Source organism: Oncorhynchus gorbuscha, linkage group LG19, assembly GCF_021184085.1.
Source record: "Oncorhynchus gorbuscha isolate QuinsamMale2020 ecotype Even-year linkage group LG19, OgorEven_v1.0, whole genome shotgun sequence".
NCBI lineage: Eukaryota > Metazoa > Chordata > Actinopteri > Salmoniformes > Salmonidae > Oncorhynchus > Oncorhynchus gorbuscha.
This window is the reverse complement of record NC_060191.1, coordinates 46,319,451-46,335,057: the sequence shown is the minus strand read 5'-3', so window position 1 is coordinate 46,335,057 and position 15,607 is coordinate 46,319,451. Positions and strand designations below refer to the sequence as shown.

Genomic DNA, 15,607 nt, shown 5'->3' with positions numbered 1-15,607 from the left:
ATGGGATAAGGCAGTATTCAGTGTGATGGCGATTGCGTCATCTGTGGACCTGTTGGGACGGTATGCAAACTGAAGTGGGTCTAGGGTGGCCGGTAAGGTGGCGGTGATATAGTCCTTGACTAGCCTCTCATAGCACATCATGATGACAGAAGTGAGTGCTACGGGGCGGTAGTCATTTAGTTCAGTTATCTTTGCCTTCTTGGGTACAGGAACAATGGTAGCCATCTTGAAGCATGTGGGGAAAACAGAATGTGATATGGAGCGATTGAATATGTCTGTTCACACACCAGCCAGCTGATCTGCGCATTCACAGAGTTCAAGTAACAGACACATCTCAACATCAAATGTTCAGAGGAGACTGCGTGAATCAGGCCTTCAAGGTCAAATTGCTGCAAACAAACTACTACTAAAGGACACCAATAAGAAGAAGAGCCTTGCTTGGGCCAAGAAACACAAGCAATGGACAATAGACTGGTGGAAATCTGTCCTTTGGTCTTATGAGTCCAAATTTGAGATTTTGGGTTCCAACCGCCATATCTTTGTGAGATGCAGAGTAGGTGAACGGATGATCTCTGCATTTGTGGTTCCCACAGTGAAGCATGGAAGAGGAGGTGTGATGGTGTGGGGGTGCTTTGCTGGTGACACTATAGGTGATTTATTTAGAATTCACACTTATCATGGCTACCACAGCATTCTGCAGCAATACACCATCCCATCTGGTTTGCTCTAAGTCGGACTATCATTTGTTTTTCAACAAGACAATGACCCAACACACCTCCAGACTGTGTAATGCTAATTTGACCAAGAAGGAGAGTGATGGAGTGCTGCATCAGATGACCTAGCCTCCACAATCATCCGACCTCAACCCAATTGAGATGGTTTGGGATGAGTTGGACCGCAGAGTGAAGGAAAATCAGCCAACAAGTGCTCAACAAATGTGGAAACTCTTTCAAGACTGTTGGAAAAGCAGTCCTGGTGAAGCTGGTTGAGATGCGTAGCACTCACATGTGTAGCCATGAAGTGCTTTGAAAGGATAGTCATGGCTCACATTAACACTATTATCCCAGAAACCCTAGACCCACTCCAATTTGCATACCGCCCCAACAGATCCACAGATGATGCAATCTCTATTGCACTCCACGCTGCCCTTTCCCACCTGGACACAAGGAATGCGTAAGAATGCTATTCATTGATTACAGCTCAGTGTTCAATACCGTAGTACCCTCTAAGCTCATCACTAAGCTATGGGCCCCGGGACTAAACACCTTCCTCTGCAACTGGTTCCTGGACATCCTGACGGGCTGCCCCAGGTGGTCAGGGTAGGAAACAACACATCAGCAACGCTGATCCTCAACATAGGGGCCACTCAGGGGTGCATGCTCAGTCCCCTCTGTACTCCCTGTTCACCCATGACTGCAAGGCCAGGCACGACTCCAACACCATCATCAAGTTTGCCAATGACACAACAGTGGTAGGGATGATCACCAACAACGATGAGACAGCCTGTAGGAAGGAGGTCAGAGACCTGGCCGTGTAGTACAAGGACAACATCCTCTCCCTCAACGTGATTAAGACAAAGGAGATGATTGTGGACTATAGCAAAAAGGAGGACCGAACACACCCCCATTCTCATTGACGGGTGTGTCATGGATCAGGTTGAGAGTTTCAAGTTGCTTGGAGTCTGCATCAACAACAAACTATCATGGTCCAAACACACCAAGACAGTCGTGAAGAGAGCAAGACAACACCTATTGCCCCTCAGGAGACTGAAAAGATTTGGCACGGGTCCTCAGATCCTCAAAATGTTATACAGCTGCATCAGCGAGAGCATCCTGACTGGTTGCATCACTGCCTGGTATGGCAACTGCTCGGCCTCCGACCGCAAGGCACTAGAGAGGGTAGTGCGTACGGCCCAGTACATCACTGGGGCTTAGCTTCCTGCCATCCAGGACCTCTATATCAGGCAGTGTCAACATTTTTAAAGACTCCAGTCACCCTAGTCATAGACTGTTCTCTCTGCTACCGCACGACAAGCTGTACCGGAGCGCCAAGTCTAGGTCCAAGAGACTTCTTAACAGCTACACCAAAGCCATAAGATTCCTGAACAGCTAATCAAATGGCTACCCAGACTATTTGCACCCCCCACACATCCTGCCTTTACACTGCTGCTACTCTCTGGTTATTATCTATGCATAGTCAATCAAATTTCAATCAAATTTATTCACAAAGCCATTTTTACATCAGCCAGTGTGTGTGTGTGTGTGTGTGTGTGTGTGTGTGTGTGTGTGTGTGTGTGTGTGTGTGTGTGTGTGTGTGTGTGTGTGTGTGTGTGTGTGTGTGTGTGTGTGTGTGTGTGTGTGTGTGTGTGTGTGTGTGCGCGTGCCAGGCTCTATAACACTGACCTTGGGTCAGGGTTAATGGTAAGCCCAGGATTACTTCCCCACAAGCCCCAGGCTGACTCCAGGGTCTAGACCACCCCTAACACATGCATACACCCCTTGGCCTCTTACATGAGGGTTTTGGAGTGGGTGTGAAAGCAGCAGAGAGAGAGAATGTGATGTTAGAGTCTGAGCTGCTGCTGTCATGATGAGGGGCTCAGAATAACCTGAACACGGTAACTAATTACTGTCATGTGACTGGAAGGTTATGAGTTGATAGAGAGGCTGTGACCCAAATTACACCCTATTCTCTATATTGTGCACTACTTTTAACCAAAAGGTTTTATGACTAAAAAAAGTGCACTATATAGGGAATAGGGTGCCATTAGGAACACATGCAGAATGTTTGGAGTCATTGTTTATCATGATGTTGTTATGGAAGTTCCCCCTGACCCTGCCTGTCTCTAGGTTAGGGTCACCATTTTTCAATTGGTTTCAACATGATGTAATGGGTCCCATATGTAGCTGGTGTAGAGTCAGGCACAGGACAGCAGATATGAGTAATCAACATACTTTTACTCAAAATGTCAAATATACAAAGTAACAAATACACGCACACCATGACAGACTGAAAATACAATAAACAATCACTCACAAAACAACATGGGGGAACAGAGGGTTAAATAATGAACAAGTCATTGTAGGATTGAAATCAGGTGTGTAAAACAAAGACAAAACAAATGGAAAATGGAAAGTGGATCAGTGGTGGCTAGAAGGCCGGTGACGTCGACTGCCGTACAATGCCCGAACCATGAGAGGGACCGACTTCGGCGGAGGTCGTGACCCCTGTTGTATTGACATGCAGATTCCTGTCCACAATGTTTTGCTAGATGGAAAGGGTAATTCATTCCTAACATTCTGGTTCCACCTCCACCTGCACCCACTGCGTAGTGACTGTGAGGTATCTGTTCTGTGTTTGATGCTTGAGGGTGAGACCATCAGGTATGTTTCCGGTGTTTAAATGTTCTGCAGCACACGTGTTCCTGTGTGTCTCAACATGACTGCAGCCACTGCATTCCTGAGACCTTACACTTCAAATAGAGAAAAGTTTCTCCTCAGAACCTGGCAGGGCAGAGCTGGTCTGATGGTCCTGGCAGACATAGGGTCAAAGCATCAAAAGACCCACAGACAGACACACATCCAGAAAGGCAGCAGTGACAGATGAATTATAAATGATCCTCTGACATAATATAATAATATATAATATAATATATGCCATTTAGCAGACGCTTTTATCCAAAGCGACTTACAGTCATGTGTGCATACATTCTACGTATGGGTGGTCCCAGGGATCGAACCCACTACCCTGGCGTTACAAGCGCCATGCTCTACCAACTGAGCTACAGAAGGACCACACGATAGAAGGTCTGATAGAAGGTCTTCCAATTGGTTGTGACCCATTGAGACAGTGTTCTAAATATTGCCAGGTGTTATAGTGTCTGTCCAGGGGTTGGTTAGAGGAGGCAAAGGATGAGGCTGGTCTACTGCTTTACTGGTCTACTGATCTACTAGTCTACTAATCTACTGGCTAGTCTACTGGTCTACTGGCTGGTCTACTGGTCTACTGGTCTACTGGCTGATCTACTGGTTGGTCTACTGACTGGTCTACTGGTCTACTGGCTGGTCTACTGACTGGTCTACTGGTCTACTGGCTGGTCTACTGGTCTTCTGATCTACTAGTCTACTGGCTGGTCTACTGTTCTACTGGCTGGTCTACTGGTTGGACTACTGACTGGTCTACTGGTCTACTGGCTGGTCTACTGGCTGGTCTACTGGTCTACTGGCTGGTCTACTGGTCTACTGGCTAGTCTACTGGTCTACTGGTCTACTGACTGGTCTACTGACTGGTCTACTGGCCTACTTACTGGTCTCCTGGTCTACTGGTCTACTGGCTGGTATACTGGTCTACTGGCTGGTCTGCTGGTCTACTGGTGCCTACTGGCTGGTCTACTGGCCTCGTGGCTGATCTATTGAGACCACATCTGACGAGGAGCAGAGCAGACGCCCAATGATCTCTTTCTATCCCTTATTTTTTCTTAGACTTTGAGTAAAACTAGGGTTATTTTCCCAGGGACATAGATTGTAGGTCTGAGGTTTTATTTTACAACCGAGACAACTATCTGAATGTTGTGGAGAGAGATGGATTCAGTCCTGTGAGTTCAGCCCATAGTTACGTGTTATGAGTTAGGGGTTGTGGATCATGGCTATGCCTTGGCGTAGAGGCCTAGAGGAAGTCTCTGGAGATATGCTGTTAGAAGTCACAGAAGAGTAATGGCCGTGGAGAGACCTCATCCATCCTACCCTGCCCTGAGCTATGATGAGAGGCCTGGATCGTTACATATAGCTGCATCCCACATGACAACTCATTCCCAATATAGTGCGTTACATTTGACTTGGGCCCATTGGGCTCTGACCAAAGTAGTGCACTATGTAAGGAATATGGTGCCATTTTGGAGACAACCATATACAACTATAGGTCTGGTTATATAATATCAGTCATGGGTTTGGGGTTCTCTGTCTTTCTCTGTGAACAAATGTGATTCAGGTTAGTCGCGCCTGCCAATGAAACACAATGAATGATTGGTGGGGTAACCTCAGACTTCACTCTGTGGGGTTGGGTGTGTTCAGGACTATTAAATCCATCCCAAATGCAACCCTATTCCCTGTATAGTGCACTGCATTTGCCATTTTGGATGCATCCTAGAGAGACAACAGGGCTCTGTGTTGGGTTGAGAGTGTACTCTACATAGACCACAGGGCTCTGTGTTGGGTTGAGAGTGTACTCTACATAGACCACAGGGCTCTGTGTTGGGTTGAAAGTGTACTCTACATAGACCACAGGGGGGAAGGGGGGGAGTTGAGAAACGCAGGGAAAAGTCAAACACAAATGTCAACGTTGTTCATTGGGGATGTAAAGAAATGCATGATGGGGATTATGTACGGCATCCCATTGCCAACTACAATGTATAACAGCATCTCAGAGAGTACTATTAGAAAGCATGGACATGTCCCATAGTCTGTTAGGAATGTTCTCCACTTGTTTTGTCTGGACGAGTTGATTTATTTAGTCACTGCAGTAGACAGGTAGACCAGACCAGTTATCAATCACTAAAGACCAGACATGTCAGTCCATATAAAAATCTTGGTTGTTGTAGCAGAGGTAGCTTCCTGATAGGGCTGTCTTCTTTCTGTGTCTTGTCACCTGACCCCTGACCTCTAACCCATAACCCGACGTGGTGATTGCTCAGAACTGAAGCGGTGTGGTATAACCTTAGAGATAGACGACTCTAGAGTCCAAAGGCCTGTTTTAGCTTGAGCAGTGCTATTGAGGACTTTCATCATTTTGAAGGTGTTAGCTGGGAGAGACTTCCTGGGGGTTAAGGAAGGATCACATAATTCCATACAGGTTACCTGGAGGGATCAGCCAATGCATTAGAGTCATGAGGAAACATTCCATAACTGCAGGTGACAGTAAATAGCCAACCTGGGCTTCATACCTGTTTAAACAACACTCTCCAGGTGGCAGTGTGCACCCTTTGTTTGTTTGACAACTCATAGTAGAAGAAAATCTACTACTTCAAAATGGAGATGGCCTCAATGGTGCGATGCCCATGCTCTCACAGATGCCACAATGGGACATATCGAATGATGCAATGTCTTTCTAGGTCCATGGGTATAACTAAACCAGTGAAGAGGAAAATGAAAGGACACTAACAGGACTTTATCCGGGCTGTCGAGTGACAGAAATAAGTCTAGGACAGTCTTTGAAGCCCTTTGAGTAAAGGACAAACTGGTATCTCCATCGGGGCCATTCAGTCAGTTCTAGTAGGCTAATTTTCATCACAGCTTTATTTGTAGTTGTGGGTCAGAGCCTGTTATTAGATCTATTATGTTAACACACGCCAGTTTAGAGTATAGACAGTGAACTTTAACACCTTTCCACAAAGAAACTGTCTTCCTATTCTATCCTCCTGATACCTACTTACAACCAAAAATTAAAGCAGGAAGCACCAATGACTCAGTCAATAAAAAACTGGTCAGATGAAGAAGATGCTAAGCTACAGGACTGTTTTGCTAGCACAAACTGGAAAATGTTCCGGGATTCTTCCTATGGCATTGAGTAGTACACCACATCAGCTATTGGCTTCATCAATAAGTGCATCGATGACATCGTCCCCACAGTGACCGTACATACATACCCCAACCAGAAGCCATGGATTACAGGCAACATCTGCACTGAGCTAAAGGCTAGAGCTACCACTTTCAAGGAGCGGGATTCTAACCTGGAAGTTTATAATAAATCCCGCTATGCCCTCCGACGAACCATCAAACAGGCAAGTGTCAGTACAGGACTAAGATTGAATCATACTACATCGGCTCCGACGCACGTGGCAGGGCTTGCAAACCATTACAGACTACAAAGGGAATCACAGCCGAGATCTGACCAGTGACACGAGCCTACCAAACTAGCTAAACTACTTCTATGCTCGCTTCGAGGCAAATGACACTGAAAAATGCATGAGAGCACCGGCTGTTCTGGACGGCTGTGAGATCACGCCCTCCGCAGCCGATGTGAGTAAGACCTTTAAACAGGTCAACATTCACAAGGCCGCAGGGCCAGACGGATTACCAGGACGTGTACTGCGAGCATGCGCTGACCAACTGGCAAGTGTCTCCACTGACATTTTCAACATGTTTCAAGCAGACCACCATAGTCCCTATGCCCAAGAACACTGCCTAAATGACTACCATAGAATGTTCTCTCTGCTACCGCATGGCAAGCGGTGCCGGTGCGCCAAGTCTAGGTCCAAGAGGCTTCTAAACAACTTCTACCCCCAAGCCATAAGACTCCTGAACATCTAATCAAATGGCTACCCAGACCATTTGAATTGCTGCCCCCTCCCTCTTTTATGCCGCTGCTATTCTCTGTTATTATCAATGCATAGTCACTTTAATAACTCTACCTACATGTACATATTACCTCAATTACCTAGACTAACCGGTGCCCCTGCACATTGACTCTGTACTGGTACCCCCTGTATATAGTCTCGCTATTGTTATTTTACTGCTGCTCTTTAACTACTTGTTACTTTTATTTCATAATCTTAATCTTATTTTTAAACTGCATTGTTAGTTAGGGGCTTGTAAGTAAGCATTTCACCTGTTGTATTCGGCGCATGTGGCTAATACAATTTGATTTGATTTTAATGAGGCAGAGGTTCAAGATAAAGTTCACCACAAGTCATTAGTGACACACTCCTGATGGAAACACAATAACACGCGAGTTTACATTAACATAAAACACTGGCGACTCACTGGTGTGGTGGTAAGCCTCAATGGAAAAGCACCATGTTGTAGTGCACCCTGGTCAACAGTATTTCCCCATTATAGAGAATAGGATGCCATTTGGGATTAAAACCATGTGGTTTGTCTAAATTGGTCTAATAACACTAGACAGTGGATGTTATAAATACTTAAGCGATGTACAAACATGAGCCAGCTGTCCATATTGAACCAGCCATCAGGTCTCTATGGCAACACAGTAAAGCAGTCAGCAGCCATATAGATCAGTCATTAACCCTTTACTTTTATGGCTGTGCCTTTACCAGGATACAATTCAGTTCAATACTCCTCACCTCTCTGAATATATCCTCTGCGGCATTACTAGGATACAATTCAGTTCAATACTCCTCTCATCCCTGAATATATACTCTGTGGCATTATTAGGATGCCACAGACACCTGAGTTGTATAACACTGTAGTATTTATAACATTTTGAAAAGCTGTGTATTCTTCAACCAATCTGTTTTGTTGTTGTTTGTGACAGCCATGCAGTTAGAGTGATATTGAGGGCTGCAGTAAACTCTGTTGTTGTCTGACTCACCATTGTCTGTTTCTCTTCTTTGTAGATGTCCAGTAAGATGACCAATGCAGGTGCAGGTAAGGCTTTTTCATTTCATTTTGTCAGTCCAGGGTCTGCTCTGTTAGTCCAGGGTATGCTTTGTCAGTCCAGGGTCTGCTCTGTTAGTCCAGGGTATGCTTTGTCAGTCCAGGGTATGCTCTGTTAGTTCAGGGTATGCTCTATTAGTCCAGGGTATGCTCTGTTAGTCCAGGGTCTGCTCTGTTAATCCAGGGTCTGCTTTGTTAGTCCAGGGACTGCTCTGTTAGTCCAGGGACTTCTCTGTTAGTCCAGGGTATGCTCTGTTAGGCCAGGGTATGCTCTGTTAGTCCAGGGTATGCTCTGTTAGTCCAGGGTATGCTCTGTTAGGTCAGGGTATGCTCTGTTAGGCCAGGGTCTTCTCTGTTAGTCCAGGGTATGCTCTGTTAGTCCAGGGTATGCTCTGTTAGGTCATGGTATGCTCTGTTAGGCCAGGGTCTTCTCTGTTAGTCCAGGGTATGCTCTGTTAGGTCATGGTATGCTCTGTTAGGCCAGGGTCTTCTCTGTTAGTCCAGGGTCTGTTGTCATTCAGGGAGCATTCCAAGTGTAACAGAGGTGGTTGAGACAACCTTTTTCGGGTGACCAGTAACCTTGCATGAGACCTGAACTCTTGCATTAGCCAATGCCTGGACTTTAGCTCAGTGGGCTTACACATAAGACCTGCATGGTTTCAAAACCAGTACATCACATAAGGCTTGCCTGCTAGTGCTGTGGTCTTGTTCTGTAGGATGGTACGGCTGTTGCTGTGAGACAATGGGGTTGTGAGTGACGGATGGGGACAGGTGTGCCAGCCAGGGTCCAGGTTTCACTCCCTAGCTGTGTCTAGAGAATGTCCAGAGAATGTCCCTCCCGACACAGCCTGTCAGGCTCTTCTTTTAAAGGCCTATTTATACTGACTGCCTGGCTTGGTGGGACACAGATACAATTAGGAGGCATGCCAGATCATTGTTACTAGTACTACATAGTTACTGCTGAGGGAACTATTTGTCGTGTTTTGGCCCTGGGGGCAGCTGGGGATGCCATTTTAGTCTCAGGTTCCACTCTCACATGAACTCTATGATCAGGAGGGGTAATGGGGAGTACCAGGGGGTATGTCAGTAATGTACAGGAGACCCTGTTCACATTCCATCACTCTCACCTATAGGTAGGAATGTCTGCTGTGTGGTCTGGCTGTGATTTATGAAGTGCTCTGTGACTGGTCACCACTCATACCAGGGTAATCTAGAGTGACGTATCACTGCTAATGGTTGTAAATCTATGGGTTTTGTGTAGTATTTACCTTGTTGATTACTTCAGTAACTATTTGTCAACACAACCAAGACATTTCCTTCCCTATGGTCCTGTTGATGTCATATTTGAGTGCAGTGTGTTTCTACCATCTCTGCTTTAATAGAGTACATATTTAGCCACAAGACTCTCGACATGCCGTCTCCCTTTTACAACCATATGCTGGCTGAAATAAGACAGACAAAAGTCTGTGTCAGAGTCAATCTGATGTGGTCAGAATCACCTACAGTAAGGTGAAGCTTAGTTAACGGAACATCTGTCTTCAATAGAAACACAGCTTATGTCCCAAATGGCACCCTACTGCACTACTTTTGACCATAGCACATATGGGACACTGGTGAAAAGTAGTGTACAAAACAGGGAATGGAGTTCGATTTGAGATGCCGACACAGTCAGGGTAATAACTGTGAGTAGGATGATGAGGATGACGTAAAGAGATGACGCTAACTCTGAGCGCTGATATTCTCTGCCTATATTTGACAGCTGTACCGTAGAGACTGTATAGACTGCATGATGTCATGTTACTGGACCAGATGGTCTTCAGAATCTATGGTTATGTTCCAAATGGCACCCTTTCCCCTATATTGTCCACTAATGTTGACCAGAGCCATATGGGCTCTATAAAGGGAAAAGGGTGCCATTTGGAACACACACTATAACATAGCACCAGTCATCATAACCACCAGTTCACCTCACTATAGTGACATAGTCCAGCCGAGGAAACCTCTCTGGGCCCATATCCCAAAAAGCCCCGCGTGTGACTAAGCACACCACGTACATATATACCCAAACCACATTTGAGCACTGTCTAGGGTAGAGGTTAGGGTGGTCAGATCTCTGGGTAGAGGTGAGGAGAAACATAAGTCAGACGGAGGCTTAAATTCTCGTCTCTCTGAACCATGGCCTGTGTGACCTGAATGGATTATATGTGTAGTCTCCTGACCATAGCTTATGGCCTTTAAAATCTATACTGATGTATATCTGTTGCTATGTTCTCATGTTGAGCGGAAACTCCAAGTATATATGGGAAAACGCCATACCTTTCTGTCCAACAAGAATGTTTTTAAACCCCAGACCTTTCTGCCCACTATAATGTTTTTAAACGCCAGACCTTTCTGCCCAACTAAAAGGTTTTTAAACCCCAGACAATTCTCTCCCACTAAATTTTAAAAACTATCCAGAATATTTTTGTTTGCTTGTTTTCCCTCATCTCCCAGAAGGACAGGTTCAGGGACAGTTTGGTTAGTTTTAACAAAAATCAACAACTTATATTTTAGAACATTTTACCAACATTTCACGAGAGAGCGATGGAGATGGAGAGAGGGAGACAGGGAGATGGAACGAGGGAGCTGGAGAGAGGGAGCTGGAGAGAGGGAGATGGAGAGAGGAAGCTAGAGAGAGGGAGCTGGAGAGAGGGAGCTGGAGAGAGGGAGATGGAGAGAGGAAGCTAGAGAGAGGGAGATTGAGAGAGACAGCTAGAGAGAGGGAGAGGGAGAGAGGGAGAGAGGGAGAGAGGGAGAGAGGGAGAGAGGGAGATGGAGAGGGGGAGCTGGAGAGAGAGAGCTGGAGAGAGGGAACTGGAGAGAGGGAGAGAGGGAGAGAGGGAGAGAGGGAGAGAGGGAGAGGGAGAGAGGGAGAGAGGGAGATGGAGACAGGGAGATGGAGAGAGAGAGCTGGAGAGAGGGAAATGGAGAGAGGGAGATGGAGAGAGGGAGAGAGGGAGAGGGAGAGGGAGAGAGGGAGAGAGGGAGATGGAGACAGGGAGATGGAGAGAGAGAGAGCTGGAGAGAGGGAACTGGAGAGAGGGAGAGAGGGAGAGGGAGAGAGGGAGAGAGGGAGATGGAGACAGGGAGATGGAGAGAGAGAGAGCTGGAGAGAGGGAACTAGAGAGAGGGAGAGAGGGAGATGGAGAGGGCTAGAGAGAGGGAAATGGAGAGAGAGAGCTAGAGAGAGGGAGAGAGGGAGAGGGAGAGAGGGAGATGGAGACAGGGAGATGGAGAGAGAGAGCTGGAGAGAGGGAGATGGAGAGAGGAAGCTAGAGAGAGGGAGATTGAAAGAGGGAGATGGAGAGAGACAGCTAGAGAGAGGGAACTGGAGAGAGGGAGAGGGAGAGATGGAGACAGGGAGATGGAGAGAGAGAGCTAGGTGTTTTGTTATGGTAAACATCACCTTGGCTGACCTGCCCTCTCACAGTGATGGGACAAGACACTGCAGTGCCCTAGAACTGTCGATCACTGTCCTAGACCACACGCACGCACACACACACACACACACACACACACACACACACACACACACACACACACACACACACACACACACACACACACACACACACACACACACACACACACACACACACACACACACACACACACACACACACACACACACACACACACACACACACACACACACACACACACAGATCTCCTCTCTGAATACATCCTCTAATCTGTGTTGCCTGGTACAATCTAAAGCCAGTTATTCTGTGGTTCTGTGAAAACAAAGGAAGAGCTGTGTGGAAAGGGTTCATTCTCTTAATAAGACTCTCCGTGTCTGAAGGCTCCATTGGGTTATTAAGACACTGCGTTCCTCACACCTCTCTGTGAATGACTCCAGGGCAAAGCATTCAACAACCTGGCAGACTTCCCTCACCAGGAAAAAGGACGCATCTTTAAGACTCTTTGTAAAATGGTCTTTCTTCTTTAGTGTACTTCTTCTTCACTCTTCAATTTCACCTTGTTATAATAAGGACTTGAGGCATGCTGCTGGTCCTATTGACTCTACTGTCAGGCTGCTGCTTTGATCAACTCTACAGAGTACTGACTGACTGGCTGGTTAACCATGGAGGAGTCCTCCTCCTCATGATTACACCCCAACATGTCATCCTCACGTCAGATCAGGCTATACCCTTGTATATTCATTTGCAGCGAATAGTTGTGAGTAGAAATGCTCTTTTGGAGGTTTCCTAATCTAATGGATGCTAAACTCTTTTGTTTATATGTGATTTACTATAGAGTTCTGCACCATTAATATGAACTTGGCTGAAGCTGAGTGTAGTCAATTGATGTTGCCACAGGGACCATTCCTAGAACAGTAGGGAACACTAGATCAGGAACATTAGAAAACCTGGGAACACTATTAGAGATAATGTGGAATAATACCTCTGTGAAGTTCTGCATTCTGCCAAGCTGTTTCTTCCCCTCAGACTCCCATAACATTGCTGTGGTCAGTGTGATCATTCATCTTGGTGTAAAACAAGGTATGTACTAGCCCAGTCAGTATATACAGTATTCTAAATCACTACTCTGGGTCCTGGGTCCAGATGACTCCAGTGCCTGTTATATAACTCCAGGCCAGGCTGGTGATAATCATCCAGAAGATGTGTCTTTTATTTTTGTTTGACTCATCTCTGTCCCACCAGAGGCACATCACATTTCTCCCAGCTGCCTTCTCAAACCGAGGCCTCCTTCTCTCTCACTCTCTCTTTCTCGCTATCTCTCTCTTGCTCTCTCACTCGCTCTCTCTCCCCAGCCTCTCTCTCTCCCTCCCCCTCTCCATCTCTCTGCAACCTCTCTCTTCCTCTTCCCCCTCAACTATTTCCTTTCTCACCCTATTTTCCCTCTGCCAGTGACCCTAGACTTCTGCAGTTTATCTGCTCCTCTACCAGAACACTCCCAGGCTGTCACACACACACACACACACACACACACACACACACACACACACACACACACACACACACACACACACACACACACACACACACACACACACACACACACACACACACACACACACACACACACACACACACACACACACACACACACACACACACACACACACACACACACACACACACACACACACACACACACACACACACACACACACACAGGATTGGTGATGAGGGAGAATGGGGTATCACCTGTAGAACCGTAGACAGAACACATGCAGAATGTAGGCACAACTTAGTGTGAGGGCGAGCATGTTGAACTCAGACAGTCCCTATCTTACTGATGCGTTTATGATCACATCTACAGTATGTATGGCGTCAGTCAAGGTCATAAGGGGGACAGAGGGGGAAGAGGACCGAGGGGGAAGAGGACTGAGGTGGAAGAGGACAGAGGGGGAAGAGGACAGAGGGGGAAGAGGACAGAGGGGGAAGAGGACCGAGGGGGAAGAGGACCGAGGGGGAAGAGGACAGAGGGGGAAGAGGACAGAGGGGGAAGAGGACAGAGGGGGAAGAGGACAGAGGGGGAAGAGGACAGAGGGGGAAGAGGACAGAGGGGGAAGAGGACAGAGCGGGAAGAGGACAGAGGGGGAAGAGGACAGAGGGGGAAGAGGACAGAGGGGAAGAGGACAGAGGGGGAAGAGGACCGAGGGGGAAGAGGACAGAGGGGGAAGAGGACCGAGGGGGAAGAGGACAGAGGGGGAAGAGGACAGAGGGGGAAGAGGACAGAGGGGGAAGAGGACCGAGGGGGAAGAGGACCGAGGGGGAAGAGGACAGAGGGGGAAGAGGACCGAGGGGGAAGAGGACCGAGGGGGAAGAGGACAGAGGGGGAAGAGGACAGAGGGGAAGAGGACAGAGGGGAAGAGGACAGAGGGGGAAGAGGACAGAGGGGGAAGAGGACCGAGGGGGAAGAGGACAGAGGGGGAAGAGGACCGAGGGGGAAGAGGACCGAGGGGAATAGGACCGAGGGGGAAGAGGACCGAGGGCGAAGAGGACCGAGGGGAAAGAGGACCGAGGGGAAGAGGACAGAGGGGGAAGAGGACCGAGGGGGAAGAGGACCGAGGGGGAAGAGGACAGAGGGGGAAGAGGACAGAGGGGGAAGAGGACGGAGGGGGAAGAGGACAGAGGGGGAAGAGGACCGAGGGGGAAGAGGACAGAGGGGGAAGAGGACCGAGGTGGTAGAGGACAGAGGAGGAAGAGGACAGAGGGGGAGTCTAGCAGAAGGTGTCTGTGAGGTGGGGGGGGGGGGGGGGCACTCACTAGGCCCGGTTGGAGAAGATGACCAGCGACAGAACTGGAACAGAGATGTCAGGACAGATCTATAGATTCTATACAGAAATACATTACATATTCCCTACATAGTGCACTACTTTGACATGAGACATATGGCCCCTGGTTAAAAGTAGTGCACTACATAGGAAAATAGGGGTTAATTTGGTTGGGAAGTAACCACAGTGTTATGGAGAAGTGGCTGAAGGATCACCGGCTGGATGAAGCATGTCGTTGCTGTGGCCTCAATAGAAGACAGGTGTTCTCTCCAAGGTGGCCTATATATTTAGTGAAGGCGCTGTGTGCGTTCGTTTGTGTTTTCCAGTGAATGTGGCCAGGACATTCAGTGTTTAAATACTATAATAGACAGCAGGTCTGGACTGTGTTGATGTCTCAATAGTGACTACGCTCAGAACTTGGAACTCCTGGAAAACCTGTTACCATGTCATTATACTGTCACTCACTCCCCCTCCTCTCATTGGCCAGCATGGTCTGATCTATGACATCATGTGTTATATTTACTAGCCAGTCGTCATGTGTAGCTTTATAAAGAGCCCCTGGCCTGGCCAGAGAATGAAACATTACACACGGGGAAAGATGGATAGTAACTTGTGGTTGAGGTCACATACCAGCCAGATTAAAAAACGGTCCTAGGTTTAAAAAAGACTCTTTCCTATATATACAGTCATTAGGAGACTCTTCTTCATTAGGCTTCGCAGAAGATGTGAGAAACTACTTCAACTACTTCAAACTACTACGATAAACCATTAGTAATGTTGTATTAAAGCTTTTGTCATTTGAAATGCCACGTTACTTATGATACCTTGTATCCTGGATAAAACCATGAGCACGGCCACGAAATCCCCATCGTTACCAGAATGAATGACCCAATATAAATCCATCCTGTAGTTTGATTGTGCCATTGTGAACAGTTAG

General features: G+C 47.2%; 1 protein-coding gene across 1 annotated transcript in view; it reads left to right on the top strand.

The window, feature by feature from the left end:
* LOC124005020 (stAR-related lipid transfer protein 13-like) overlaps positions 1-15,607 on the top strand; it is a 129,258-nt gene that overhangs the window by 29,931 nt on the left and 83,720 nt on the right. The window contains exon 5 of the mRNA XM_046313855.1: positions 8,348-8,378. Coding sequence (XP_046169811.1) covers positions 8,348-8,378 — 31 coding nt within the window. The remainder of the gene's footprint in view (positions 1-8,347; positions 8,379-15,607) is intronic.